A 15312-nucleotide genomic window follows, 5' to 3' on the forward strand; every position below is an offset into this window, starting at 1 on the left:
GTGCCAATGGGTTAGCGCCCATGCAACAGCCCGGCTAGAGGCCAGCACTCGGAGCTCTGATAGCAGCCCACAGGAGCACCCCCCCACCTCATGCCTCCCTCCTGAATGCTTTTCCCATCAGCTGACATGCCTCAGATGGAAAGAGCTTCATACCCCTTCTCCCTTCCCTGAAAATACTCCCAAAAAATCCAGAATGCAGGTGATGTGCATATATCTATCTGGTTATGAAACTTCTACCAGGACAGCCGATAATGCTTTAAAACTCAGACACCATCCCTCCAGGAGTTTTTTCAGCAGTTACTTTTATTAAAAAAAATAATGAGAACTGAAGTACCATTCAGGCTTCCAGAGAGCTTCTGTTAGGGCAGAATCAAAATTAACACGTTAGATAAACATACTCCAACAGTCAGGCGAGCTTATATGAAACACCACACATTTCCCCAACTCGAGGTCTTTATTCTTCCTGTAGAAACCAGGTTGGTACAGCAACAGAAAACATCCCAGCCACAGACATTTCACCCAGAAAGCAACCCACTAAGGTCAGCTAACATCAAGCTACATTTCAGGAGTCATGGACTCCACGTAAATGGATGGTAGATTTACGAGTCTTTTTCTTTAAGAGAGGGAAGATTTAGCTGCATTAGATGGGATGTAAAACAACTAAGAGGAACTGCAGGTCAGAGAAGTTGTGACAAAATGGCATTAATATTTTTGAGCTGCAGAGCAAGCAGGTTCAACCACTTCTAGGTATCAGTATTTCTGAAAGGCTCACTTCTTGTAAGAAACAACCCTCTAAGTCTAAAGAATTTAAAGTCAGTAGTCCACACTGGGTCAGTCCCAAATCTTTAATGCAGTATTTTTAGTCCAGGGATATCTTAACAGCTTATGAGATGGTTAGAAATAATAGGCAAAACTCTTATGCTTCTGAAAGCAGTAATGTGACACTGTGGAGAAAGCCTTAGATAAGGACTCCTGTACCCTGGGTTCTATTCCTGGCCCTGTTAATAGCCTGTAAATGCTCTTGGGCAAGTAATTTCAGCCCTTTTTCCTCCACTTTCATCTGTAAGGAGAGGGATAGATGTGGCTCCTTTGCAAAGCCATTTGAAGATATTAAAAAGCACAAAACTGACTTCTTGTATTTCTTGTTCAAATCCATGAGCTGTAGCTAAAGGCTCTGAGGGGGGCTTTGTGTAACAAACTGCAACAGTGCCCTCAAAATATTTCTTGTTCTCTCACAAATATTAGGAAGCAAAAGCTAGTGAGAATACTGTGCATTTTCCACTGAATTGCAAGCCAGCAAATTCAGTGGGGTTTTCTCCAATTTGCAGTTTCTGAACAATTTTTAAATAGAGCTTTAGGCCATCATACACAAGTTGAAGTTTGTTCTTACTTATCTTTTCTGAAGCCCTTAGAGTAATCCACAGATCACCATCCATTGAAATCTATTATCCTAGACTTGTTTTGATCGACTGTTAAAGCAATACTCATATCCCCAGGGCAAGTAAGGATCATAACAGCTTACATCAATCTGTCCCACATTCAGAGCATTTCTAACAGTCTCTGAAGCAAGGCTTTTCAGGTTGCTAGTGGATGTGTACATTAAAGGGAATAAAATAGTGGTAATTCCTGCAGATCACCCTGGCCTGAATCAGCCTTGCTGACTTAACAGTTTACACTGCCCCACACCCATTTCTCAATCCTGCTTATTCTGTGGCCCCACCATCTCTAGTCTCTCATTTATTCTCTACTGAGATTCTAGAAAAGGAATACTTAACTGTTCCATTATCTTGATCAGATCTTCAAGTTGTTTTAACTGCCGCCTTCACTTTAGAGAGAGTCAGCCAAATCAAAGTCATTCTTGTCTCTGCACATCACCCTCACAAACAAATAGGAAGCCCTATATCGGTATTTCCTTCCCTACAACTTGCGCTACTTCTCTCTCTGAAGCTGCCTCATTAGCTACAAAGCTTTAGCTACAAAGCTCTAACTATTCTATGTTAACACGTAATTAACAAGTTACTGTTATTATCACTAAGCACTCTGTGGCATCCCTTCCTCCATGCAAGAAGGAAGGTAATTTCTTCAAAGCAGCAGCCAACTCTTCATGTGCACACAGAGAACCAAATATCATTAACGTTTAAATACATATACATTGGAAATTCAGTGCAGCTTAGAAGATAGTCTCATTTGAGCTAGCACTTGACAACTCTGCCCAAATTGTTTATGCTGTAAATGCTCCAAGTAAACTCTTCACCCAGGTCTTATGCCTTTCTGTTCATAATGTGAAGTTGTTTGTGGGTCACCAAAAGGTGATTTGTGGTCAACATAACCAGTCTAGCAAGCATTTATATTGTAGACAATGATGCAAAAAAAAAAAAAATCATGGTATAGTTTAGTTCCACTTTCCATTCCCTCTCTTCCCAATTTAAATAAAGAAAAAGCTGTCTTGACAGAGGCAAAATTATCCTGCCAGTATAAACTGCACCTACATTCAGGAATGGTTTATTAGTACATCATACAGGATGGTTTAAAGTACCTCCACAGTGGTCAATACAATGAAGCCTTACTATTAGTTTGGACTTTGTGTCATTTTCATCACAGAACAGTGTTTTTCCTCTCAGAGGCTACACAGCATCAATGGAGGCACAGGATGGCTAAGTGTAACATTTTAAAGATTGACTTATAAAACTGAAATTATGATGATCAAATCCCAGTCATCACAAATCAGATAGGATAGATTTAATTTTGTTGTTAGAAGAGATACAGAATTCTAGTCAAAACTGGTTTTATGGGTTTTCAGGCTTTCTAATATCTGGCCTTCTAAAGCGCAGCCAAGAATATTGGATGAGAGCACTGTAACTATTTCTCTACTCCGTGCCTTGTAAACTACCACTGAATGCTTATAGGTATCACTTTTTGCACCAGTAATTTATTTACTAACTTCAAGTTTGTCTTACTCAGCATATGAGCCTCTCATCATACCAACTCAGAGCATTTTTCAAACTTCTACATAACTCTACATAGATTGCCCTCAGCACATTTTGGCTAAGTCAGCAGGACTACATACTGGAACTGATTATACATAGATTCACATTATTCCAATTTATATTAAGTTCTGCCAGACTCCCACGATCATGTCCCTAACACAAGTTACCACCTTAAGAAGCTAATTACAAAAAGTGGTTTTTTAGGCTAGGAGATCACTGGGTTTCAAACTAGCTCAAGTTCAAGACTTTTTAAGAAAGTCTAAAGCCTGCTCTGATTCAAGTTTTTAATAAAGTTTTATTCCAATATCAGAAGCTTTAGATTCTTATATGCTTTAGGTGAAAATCAGTTTGTCATCCATCGTGATCCTTGAACAGGTTTTCAAAGATTTAGACAGAGTACTGTAAGTTTGGAGTACACCAATACTGAGCAGTTCCAGGCAATCTTGGGACACTAAGAATTCATTTGCTAGATCTTGGTGAAGAGAGCACAACTAGAACAGTTGAACAGAAATGAAGTTAAACTATTAAAATACTATATTTTAAAGATTATAGGTTTTTAAAGATGGGAAAATCCCTAACCATGTCACAGTAAGTTCAGCACAGTTCTTGGGTACGGTCATTCTTCCCACTAAAAAGTTGAAGTACAGTTTCACAATGCTGGTATCAGAAGAATAAGTATTTTAATGATATGTACTTGTAATTGTGTAGCTCTACTGAATGTTTAGTACACTAGCTTGGTAATTGTTATGCCAGAAACTGGCCCCAAACAGTGACATTTACTCTCTTTCCCTATGAAGTTCATTTCACAATAGCTTAACTTGATTATTTCTTCCCCTACTATTAGAGAAGGTGGTAAGAATTACTTTTCTCAGGCATGGAAAACAATTCTCCACTATTTCTCCAGTCATTCCTCAAGGCAACAGAATGCTAAGTCTAAGATATGCTCCTTAATAGCTACTATAAGATTTCTCATACATTTATTTCTGCTCTGATATGAACTTAGAAGTACAATTTCACTGTAATTTGCTTTAGAAGCACAAGTATAAATGTTTTTAAAGCTTATTTTTAAAGCTGCCATTTCTTATTATATCTTTATTTATCAGCTTTGAACAAGCTCCTGCCTAATGTGTTTTTAATTACAGTCATTTACTTACATTTTATACCAGATAATACACTTTTCCTTCACAGGTGCACACATGGGCCTTGGTTCCGCAGACTCCAAGCACTTAGTTGAAGTATGACTACACACTAAACCCACCTTTGCAGCATTAGAAGCAGACTCCTGAACAACCCTGCAAAGAGAAGATATCTTCCTTACTGCTTGGATTCTACCATCCATTTTATTAAGTGATTTCTGAAAAGGAAAAAGAGCACAACTAACTTCAATCATTTTTTTATGCTCAAATACAAATGAGGAGAAGCCTCATATGCTGTCTAAACTGCCAGGCTAAGACAAATATCATATTGTTGTATTAGCAAAAGGTTAACAACTCGAGTGTGCACACTGACCAAGGAACACAAACATCCCCTGAGCGAAGAAGTTACCAACCAGCCTGGAAACAAGCAGCCAGTACGTGGTAACCGAAACACAGACAGCACCCCCGGCCCAAGCTGCACCGCAGCGGAGCCCGCACCCGGGGCACGGTTACCAAGGGACACAGTACACACACACGGCGCCCTCGCCAGCCGCCGCCGCCGCCACCCTCCCTCCCTCGCTCCTACGTCCCGCACGGCCTCAGCGGAGGGCTGCGGGCACTTGGGCCCCTCCAAACTGCCTCTCCTGCTGCGCTCCCACCTGGCTGCCAACGGGCGGGCCTCGCGGAGGTCCTCGGCGGCACCCGTGGCGCGAGGCGGCCGGTGACAGGCGGCCGGTGACAGGCGGCCGGGCTGCCCTCACACAGCCCGCTCCCGCCAGTCCTCCCCCTCCCCCTCCCCCTCCCTCTCCCTCTCCCTAGCCCCCCTGGCCTCCCGCGGATCCGGTGGGACAGGCGGCCCCACCAGGCCCAAGGCCCAGGCCCCGCGGCCGGCTCCCGCGCCCTCTCCTCACGCCGCGGCAGGGCCCGGCATTCCAGCCCACAGCGCACCGCCCCCCCCCCACTCCCGCCGCCCCGACCCTTATATCCTGCTCCGCCACCCCACCCCGCGCCGCGCCGCTCTCCCGCCCGCCCCTCTCCACCCCGCTCCTCATAGAAGCGGCGTAGGGATTGGCCGCATAGCCGCCGGCCGGCTGTGTGGGAGGCGGCTATTGGCGAAGCGCGGCCGCCAGCGGCCGCCTCCCCCCGAGTGTGTGTCTCTGGCAGTGTCAATGGCTCCTCCTGCCACGGAGCAGCGACGGGCTTGAGACGGGCAGGACCGTGGAGCTCCTTTAAGAGAGGGATTTTCGGGGGGGCCGGGGAGGGGGGCCGCGGCGCCAACGTCCCCCACAGCCAGCGCTCGGGAGAGCCAGCGGCCGGCGGCTCCTCCGCTTCTCGAGCGAGCCGGTGAGGAGGCGGTAACGGCGGCGGGACCCCCGCCTGGAGACACCCCCCCCTCCTTCCCTGCTGCCCGCTGCTGCGAGGCGGCCGCCCCGGGGCTCCCTCCTTTCCCCCCCCCTCCCCGACGAGGCACCGGTTGCCGGAGGATTCCCCCCCTCCCCTCCCGCCACCCACACGAGTCGGCAAATGAACTCGGTCCGAGCCGCCAACAGGAGACCCAGGCGAGTGTCCAGGCCGCGCCCGGTGCAGCAGCAGCAGGAGAGGAACAACGCAGCCGCCGGGGATCGGGGTAAGTCAGGCGCCGCCGCGCCAAGCGGGGGCCTGCGCGGGGTTCGTTGGCGGCGCTGGGCCCCGCCGCGCCCGGCTGGGCACCGGCAGGAAAAGCCCAGGCTGCTTCACCCTTGGCTCCCGCTCAGGCCGCGCTTTGTTTGGCTTGGGCTCTGCCCCGACTCGGGGCCGCTGGGCCCTGCCGCCGAGCGGGAGGGAGACGGGGGTTCGGCCCCTTCCCCGGCCGCGCTCCCACGCCCGCCGGGGAGGTGGGGGAGCCGATCACCGCCGGCTTTTCGGGACGGAACGGGGCGAACGCCCCTCGGAGCCCCCCGCCCCCTCCCCGGGGCCTGCGGGGAGGCGAGCTGCCTTCGCCCGGGGGAGCCGGTGCCTCCCCGCGGGGAGCGGCGGGCTGGGCCCCCGGGCCGGCGGAGGGGAGAGGTGACGCGGGAAGCCGCGGGGGGAGCGGCGCCCGGGGGCCTGCGGGGCCCGGGGTGGGGGGGGCGCTGGTGCGGGGCAACTTGCGCCGACACCTTCCTCGCCGCCGTCGGCGAAATGGTGTCCGGGGGCGGCGGCCCGGGTCTCGCCGAGGCTCCGCGGCCCGCCGCGCCGCGCAATGTTTGCTGCGCAGTTGGGCGCCCGGGCTTCGGTTACAGCGCCCGGCGGGGGGGCGCGGGCCGCGGCCGATCGGCCATTTATTTACCTCAGCCACACCGCTCGCGCCCGCCCCCGCCGCGGCACCCGGCGGCCCCGAGCCGGCCGGAACGGAACGGGGGCTCCGGCCCCCCGCGCCTCTGCCCTGCCCGGCGGGTCCGCCCGCGGCGGTGAGGCCGGGGCCTAGCGTAAAAATGTTGACAATTTGGAGCTAATGGGGGAGAGCACCATTGTCTGAGGGGATGAGGAAGCGGCGAGGTGGGATTCCTGCCCTCATGGAGCCCGTGGCAGGGTCGCTAGTGCTGGGGTACGGGGTGGTGCGGGTCCCTCAGCCCTGGCACTGTCGCCCCGGTAATGGCTCTTGGGGGTGCGAGTGTGCGTGTGCTCCCTGTGTGCGGGGTTGGTGGTTTTTTTTTTCTTTTTGAAGGCGAGATGGGGGTGGGATTGGAGGAGACATTTTGCATGTCTTATCTGGTGGATTGGATTTTAATTTTTTATGCATTGGCTGTCACAACTCTGGCATGATAAAGGAGACTGATCTGTGGTGCAGTTTTAGATGTACTGGTGTCTTTTTTAAATTAAAAAAAAAAACCTTCGTTGTCATCTGAATGTCTTTTGTTTGAGTATCTAGGGTATCACGTCGAGAGCAAGGTATTTTAACTACGGAGATTCATCGTGATAAATATTTCAGTGCGTTTCATGCAATCAAAACATTTTAAGCAAATGAAGTAAAGCAAATTTAATCTGAGGAAGTATTTTTAATTCTCCATTCCTCCCCCCCTCCTCTCCCTCCCCTTCCTTCCCCCGCCCCCCCTTGCACACATTGGTCAGAGCAAAGAATGTTACCCAGACCAGATTGCTGTGTATATAACCAGAGGATGTGATGTCTTATGCCCAATTATGGGTCTTGTGTAAACCTTCAAAAATCTTCAGTAATTATATAATTAAAATGACTTCTCTGGTATACTGACATTTAAAAAAAAATGAAAAACAACGAAAAAGAAATTCCTCTTCTCAATGACATGCACTGAGGGTTTTCATCATCTATGTTCCATATGGAGAATATAGAATTTTTTTCAACCCCACAGTTTACTTTTTCTTTTAAACGGATGAAACTATAACTTAGTTCTAAAAGGCATCCGGGGAGGTGTGCTTATGGATTAAATGCTGTGATTATTCGGTTTTACGTTGGACTGCCTGTCTCAAACTGTTCATATGTTATTAATTTGCTAAAGATACAGGCAGAAACTTTTTCTGTTAAAATATGAGGCTGCATTTTATTTCTATTACTCTGACATTTTGTGGGACTCTACATTCACATAAGTTTTTTTTCACATTGTTCATTGCTGTTTACTGCTCAGTGGTGATAAAATTGTAAAAAATCAGGTTCCACAGTTTGCTGAAATTACTGTTCCATACGGATCACTGCTAACTTTTTCCTTGCATTTTTGAAGGTCAGTTGCGCTAGGTCTGACTTGCCCAAAAACATATCAACAGCATTAGGGTCTTTTGTTACTCGTGTTATATCTGCGTTTGGGGTGTCTCTAGTGCGGTTCCTTTTCCTGTCTCAGAACTTGGAAGGTCTGATCCACTGTCTTTAGAAGCTAATGCCAGTTTTACCTGTGATTTTGATCGCTTTGTGCAGGGCTGTTACTGTAAAGGATGATGAATAATGCTACTAAATTATAAGCCAATATACTAGGGTTAAACTATACCTCACAAGTCAGTGGTGACTTTTTTCACCTTTATTCTCAAGCAATGTAGGTCATCTGAAAAAAGGCTGTAGAAAGGAAGCAGTATAAGTTATTAGGAAAGGGTTTCTATTAAACTCGGATTTAAATTTGTTTAAAAAAATTGTTAGATAATGTGAGTGCAGCTATGATTAAATTAAAATTATTCTTTGTTATTAATTTCTTTCCTCCTTCATATTACAGCACAGTACAAATATCACGGAACAGAGTTGATGATGTAGCACATAGTTAATCTTTGGAACTTCTTGTTGTTTCATATCATTAAAGTAGATTGCTTAGTAAAATGTGTGGTAGGTCTTCAACTTTATTTATTATTTAATGCTGCTTAAGTAGACTGTGTTTTGCTACTGTGTAAAAAGCTGTTACATTTTCACCAGTGGGTAAAAATCAAGTAATGACTCCTCTGTTATTAATAAATAGATCACTAGGAAAAACATGCTTTTATAAAAATCCTCCATCAAAGGTTCCTTGTAAGGGTTTAAAAATCACACAAAGCTGTGTTTTATACTGGGTAGCGATTCTTATTTTAATGTGTTTTATATACGTAGTATGAATAGATCTAATGAATGCATAATCATGCTATCTATATTGTAACTTGATAAACAATGATTGTGTACCTGTATTCTGATTAGTGGGGAAGGGAGATCATAAATGATTGCAGATAAAAAATTTTTCTCCCCCAAACTCACTGTGTTGTACAGCCAAGATAAGATGTCATCAGGATATACTTCCCAAGATGTTTTGCCTTATGTTCTGCTGTTCACACCTCCCTCCATCTAAATTAGCCACTCTGGCTACACTATGCTACTTCTGTTTTACCTTCTCCCTCCTGATCTCTCCCCAGTCACCAGTGGGGTTGCCAGTGGTTTATTCTGTGGTTTTGGAATTCTGCATGAAGGGTACAGAATAGATGGGTTCTTTCATTTTCTTTGGGACAATGGTCTGCCCAAAAGGAAATCTAGACTGGGTGATGTCTGTGTTTAAATATTCCTGTGTTTGCTTATAGTGCTATTTTTTTTTCCTTGAGGTTATAGGTTTGGCTACAGTATTAGGAAGAAGACAAGGTTAGACACTTATTTAAAAAAAAAATCTTGTCCAAAATGCAGCTAAAACTGTCAACCTCAGAGCCATCACAGATGAATTTTTTTTTCTTGTTTCTGTTCTTCTCAGAATAATAATACGTTAGTGCATATGTGCTTCTTTATAACGTCAGCACGTTACTGGATGTGGTACTAATGAAGTTCTGAGCTTTATGTCCGGTATTAAGTGCTTTTCGAATTGGATCCTGTATACTGTTAAGTACCAAACGAGTAGCACCATGGCAGCTGCGTCTGCCACAAGCCTGCGCGTTCCTTTTACGTGGTAGGGGTGTCCATGTGACAAGGCAGTGAGCTGGCTCTGGAGCTGCCTGCGCCAAATGCTAACTGCTTGCTTTTTTTTTTTTTTTCCCCAGGTTGATTTTTGGCACAAGTGCAAAGGAAGGGATAACACTGAATGCCTGTGGGTGTGGTGGGACTGTGGCAGCTCTGATTTAGATTGGGTTAAGCTGAATCAATACTTTGGAGTTGGGGCATATTTAATACGTACAGCCTGTAAACCGACCTTGCAAGTTTGCTTCCCCCTCTCCCCCCAATCTATTTTCGAAAGAAAACAAGACTTATACACCCATACAGTCTGTCTGTCACTCTGTAACTTCTGAACTTGTTAGCTCATTCCAACCAGATTTGACAAAGGGGTGTGAAGTTCTTAAGTTTTGTGGAAAGTATTGGCTGGGCAGAGGAAGAAGACAATGAGGGAAAGACATTTATAACTTATCCTCTCTACCCATGCCAAGAAGCAGCAACCAGCTGGCCTGTCAGCACACAAGGTAATTGAATTAGTCATTTGTCTGTATAGGGGACATGAGGGCTGGAAGTACTGGGAGAAAGAGTAGGTTAGGCTGCGTAAGACACAAACGTGTAGAAACTAAGCTCCAGTAGACTTCTTGCTCACAAAGCTTGAATTTTGTAATGTTGAGATAAATATCTCAGGAAGGTTAAGGAGTCTTTATTTGGCCGTGTTTCAAGTGCATGTGTGTAAGCATGTGCGTGATTATATTCTTTTTTTTTTTTTTTTTTATGTATGCACCAAAGGCTTATATTGGTGTGTGCTGGGCTGTAACAGTAACTCAATTAAATGGATCTTACTCTGCAGCAAATGCCCAGACTTGCATCAAAATAACTAAATTGGTTTCAGTTTTTGTAGGATCATCCTTTATGGCAAGAAGTCAAGAAGTCAGGCATCAGTTACTCCAGGTGGAAAGAATCTAGTTCAGGCTTTTCCGTGTTCCTTAAGAGAGTCCTAGGCTGGGAAAAGGTATATTTACATATGGATATGTAATCCTTGTTTCTGCAATGAAGAGTTTCCAAAGTCTACTTTACAGATTAAAGTTTTTATAATCTATAAACTTGGTACTTCAAGTACAACTTCTGTTTCCCAAAGCCTGATTCTGCATCATAAGTACAAAAGGAGTGTCTGAGTACCTCTGTTGTCCTTCATGTAGGACAAGTGCCTAAATTTATGCTAAAGCTTTCTGTGTGATTTGGAGAGATCAAAATCAAGTGTATTTGTTCTTGGTTTACACAGTAATGTTCATTGCCCATAGTTTTGTTATATTTTGGTCATTCCTAAGACTATTAACATCTGTTACAGTTTCCCAGAAGTACCAGATCTTTTTTTATTTAGTTTCTGTGTTACAAAAACTTGGAGCCCAATGGCTTAAGTCAAGAGGTAATGAAGTCTCCTACATCGGTCTATTTGATCTCTTTCTGCTCTGGGGGAAGGTTATGCTCTATGCCCTCCCGCAGTTATGGAGTAGACCAAAGCTGCCCAACGTATGGCAGGCTTTTATTGCAGGTGTGCAGGGCATTAGGCATGATAAACATTATGTGTGCTGGATGTGGAGGATTTAATGTATACGCATAGAACTGGAGCGCTGTGAATGCGTTGTCAGCCCAGCAGCAGCCTGGGAATGTCAGGCTTGCAGCTCGCTTTACATCGGCAGTTTCCTCACCATCACGGTGACTCTGGCATGCCTAGCAAGGGCTGAATTTGCGGTGCCCGTGCAGAGTGACTGCTGTGTGCGTGTGCTTCTTCATCGTGTTAAGAACATGTGCTCTGCACGTGCACCGTGGTGTCATCGGGGAGGCCAGGTGGCAGCCAGAGGGGGCTGCCACTGCAGCGAGGACAGCTCCTTTGGCCCACCCTCTCCTCTGCATCCCTTCATAAAGGGGGTGAGTATGCACCACGCGTACTGTAACCTGGGTCACCTGTGGCAGCACTTAAACTTCCTCTTACAGCTTGTGGCTGTGAACCATTTGGTCTGCTAGTAGTGTGCTTCTCTAAGATTCCTAAATTGTGCTGATTAAATGTATTTAGCCTTCTATGTTATAACAGATGGTGTAGGAAAAGTAAATCAGAACTGTGCAATGTGTGGACAATAAAAGCAAGAGAGGAGAACATGACTGAACCAACAGGCATTAAGAAAATGAAAGGTTTGTTCAGTTGACTGTCATTACCTAATCCTCTCATGTTTTCTGGTTGTTAAGTGCTCCTGTTTGTCTCTTGCTTATGTGCTGTTTCTCTGTTCAGTACTTGAATAGGAGGGGAAGCATACTTGGTGATTTTTGTTATTGTTCATGGTACTAAACTGCAGTATCTGAGTATAGCCTAGGATTTTAGTCTGAGTCCTTCAGTTCTTGATGAAGTGAGCGGGGGTGGAGGGGGGAAGAAAGCAAACTAAAATGTACAGTGAAATTACAGAACATCTATCAAAATTCTGCTTTTATAATACGTTGCTGCTTTTGAAAAAGTCTTAAATTCTTGTAAAAGAGGAGAGCAAGATCTAGATGTAGATTCTAAAGTAAAGAAGAGACTCTAGAGGAATGTATCATTTAAATTGTACTTCCTATTAGAAAGTTTAGTGAACTTTTTTTGAGGTGATTAAAATCTCTGAATCTGGAATACTTCTTAAAAGATAACTTGCATAGCGGTTATTGTGGTTCTTCTCAGTAACGAAGTTTTGCTGGTTATACTGCTGCCTGTTCTTAAAAGGTTGTTCATCAATACCTAGAAGCTGGGAGGGCACAGACAAGCAACAGACTAACACTTGCAAAACATACAGTTCTATCAGCAGGCTTTTAGGGACTGTTTTTTATGCTCTCCTCTGAGATACTCCCTTTAGTTACATTTTGACAAGATAACCCAGTAATTTTAGAGCCTGGTTACTAGAGGAAGGGATCATCCCATTATTCCTGCTTCTAGCCCCACGTTCTTATCCCCTGCCTTGCCTCAGCACTTGTAGCTCCCTGAACCAGATCACCAGGGAAACTAAGCCTCCAAAACACAATGAATGGTTATCTGCTGGTTTAGCTCTTCGAACTGACTGCCTGCGGAGTTTGGTGAGCGTGTAAGAGAAGTGGTCATCAGGTGGGCAGTTGGGAGTGGGAGGCAGGGGGCAGGATGGCCCCTCGCCCTCACAGCTAACGTGAGATCAGTTTAGCTGTCAGGTGAGACGGGAGCCTTGCACGGTGACTGGCGGTGGTCCTGTTCGTTTGAGAGGAGCTGTCGAAATGCTGCTGCGGCTCCGTTCTACGATACGTGCTATGATATGTACAATGAAACCCTACTGTTCGTTGTAACAGAAACCTGCAGTTTCCACTCCATTGCCAGGTTCATCGGGTCCGTCCTGATGTCTTAAATGTGAGAGTTCAGGCACTGCTTTGTTCTAGGACCTTGAGCTGCTGCGTAGTTGTTTTCTGCCTAGAAACATTGTCGCTGAGGCTCCTAGGCTTGTTTCTGATAAGTGGCTATATTTTCTTGGTTCTACTTAGTTTATTCAGCAAAAGCGTATGGAAATATCATTCCAGTACTTACTGGATATTACTGGTATTCCAATATCGAAATAATAGTAGTGTTTATCTTCTTGCACAACTGGTTCTGTGTTCCAAAAAACTGATTCAGCTGTATAGCTCTACCATGTGAGTGCCAGTCTAGTGTTGATAGACTATATAAAGTTTTTCCTTAGTTTTTCTGTCCTGCTTGGCTTCATTGAGCTTAGTAGGTGTTTGCAGTAGGGTTGTTTGTTTGATGATGGTTTTTGCAGTTATTAGTGAAAACTGATTTTAAAAATGAACTAAACTCCTTATCAGATGTTGCTCTTGGGCTGGGAAAATATTGGGAATGAACAGTAAGAGTACATGTGGGTTATTCTAGCTGTAGGCCACTGGAAGGATGGTATTTTTGCGTTCCAGAGAACTCTTCAGTTCCTAGCTCACGAACGCAGCCTAGAGAAACAAGCATTCCTGGGAATGAGTTTGGGAAGCAGAAGCTTGGGTTTTATCCTACTATGAATTGCCATTAAAAGGCAAAATTAACAACCCTACTTGCAATTATTACACTTGTTTTGAATAACCACTGTCCAGACCAGCAGAAGAGCTGAATTTGCAGTCTCATGGTCATCATGCTATGTGCATGCTTTTATACCAAAGGACTGGTTAGCGTGAATAGGTCATATTGCAGTAACTATTTCCTTTTGGTAATCCCAGTTTATAGGTGTTTGGAAACAGCCTGTTTGCCTTAAGGGCTCTGATTTGAGGGTTCTCTTCTGTTTCTTGTTTCCAGCTTATACCTCTAGAAGCAAAGGTTCAAGGGTTTAGCTTCTTGCTTTCTAAATAGCGGTGAGCTGTAGCTCTATAGCCAGTCTAAATTTCAAGCTGTCTTTGTATTTGGACAGGTTATTGTAGGATGACAGGTTACCATATGTCAGCTGATCTGTGGTATCTGATTCACAGTAATTGTTCATGTGTGTGCTCTTAGCCTGTGGCAAATGGAAGGTAATTTGAGTTAGCTTGACCCTCTTTCATTATGCTCTTTCAAGACACTCCCTTCTCCACGTGGATTGTTAGACCCACTGGAGTGCCTTGGCTAAAACAATAATGCAGTTTCTGTCCCCAAGCTAGTTTGGGTGTATCTATATAACAGTAAGATGAGGACTTGGCCACAGTTTCCTGTATTGTTGCTGTTTTGAGACCGTACCTTACCGAAGGAGTGAATACTACAAAGATGCTACCCTGAAAATCAGGCAGATGTTATAATTACCATGTGTGTTTTTCTTTAGCAAAACTTACAAAAGCTTTATTAGTGCATTTTAAAACACCGCAAATAAGTAGTTTATTTCACAGTATCTTGGTATACTTCTTTCTTGTTTTTAAAGAAGTAGGTTTTACTTCAAGTTCTTTCAGAAGATGCGTGGTAATTGAAATCATTCTAACATTGCAATAATGCTTTTGGATGTTCTAATTCAAAACCCACTGAAATCCTGGCTAGCTGAAAGATTCCTATTGACCACGAATGGCACTTGGATTTGATCTGAAAAATGACATGAAAGGTAAAACAATTGATTTTCTTTTTAGTGCTTAGTTCGTATTTGAAATTTGATTTTGCAACAGTAAATACATAGCTATCCAGTCTCGTTTATCAGTAATTGTTAAAAATCTAAAATACTACTTAAATGCATATAGGAAAATACTTTTCAGTAGTCAGATATTGCCACCCTGTCTTCCTGCCTTACTGAATTTCTGAGGCTCCCAAAGAGAAACTCAGAACTGTCTCTTGAATCTACCTCATTTCCCCTTCTCCTGCGGATGAATCTGGTTAGTTAATTACTGCAGTACTGATCTTATGTGTATATGACATATAAATAAAGCTTCCTCCCCATTTTTCGTTCTTATTTGGCCAATGAGAGTTTTTTAGGATGTATTGGGTAAAATTTACAGTTCCCAAGCTTCTTGTACTTGGGAAAGTGAGTGGAAAAGTGTGACTTTTTACTTTACTTGGATTTCAGTCGTCTTAAGGCATAGGCCTTGGTGCAGACTTCCTGTAGTCCTCTGAGAAATAAATAGTTGTGAAAGTTTGTCAGTGTACCTTTAGAGAAAACTTTATGCTGCAGAAGCATAGGAAAACAACTGATTTTAGCCATTTTTCTAAGAGCTGAGGACAAAATGGATGCTTTTTGACTAAATAAGCCTTTCCTGACTGTTGGGAAAGAAAGAGACCAGAAAGATGACCCAAATGCTGTTGGGTCATCAATTTAAATTGTGTGCAGTAGCTGTTCAAATTAATGTTTGCTATTTCCTTAAG

The 15312-nt window shown here is 44.5% G+C and overlaps 1 protein-coding gene across 3 annotated transcripts in view; it reads left to right on the forward strand.

Annotated features, from left to right (window-relative positions):
* The first annotated feature begins 5292 nt into the window (after positions 1-5292).
* FBXO11 (F-box protein 11) overlaps positions 5293-15312 on the forward strand; it is an 80721-nt gene continuing 70701 nt past the window's right edge. For 2 of the 3 annotated variants that reach the window (XM_068412512.1, XM_068412596.1), the window contains exon 1: positions 5293-5750. In XM_068412512.1, coding sequence (XP_068268613.1) covers positions 5648-5750 — 103 coding nt within the window. In that variant the 5' untranslated portion in view covers positions 5293-5647. Of the gene's footprint in view, positions 5751-9982; positions 10001-15312 lie in introns of those variants that run through there. The other variant, XM_068412681.1, reaches the window with a different exon arrangement.

The sequence above is a fragment of the Nyctibius grandis genome, chromosome 1 (assembly GCF_013368605.1).
Source record: "Nyctibius grandis isolate bNycGra1 chromosome 1, bNycGra1.pri, whole genome shotgun sequence".
In the NCBI taxonomy this organism is placed as follows: Eukaryota; Metazoa; Chordata; class Aves; order Nyctibiiformes; family Nyctibiidae; genus Nyctibius; species Nyctibius grandis.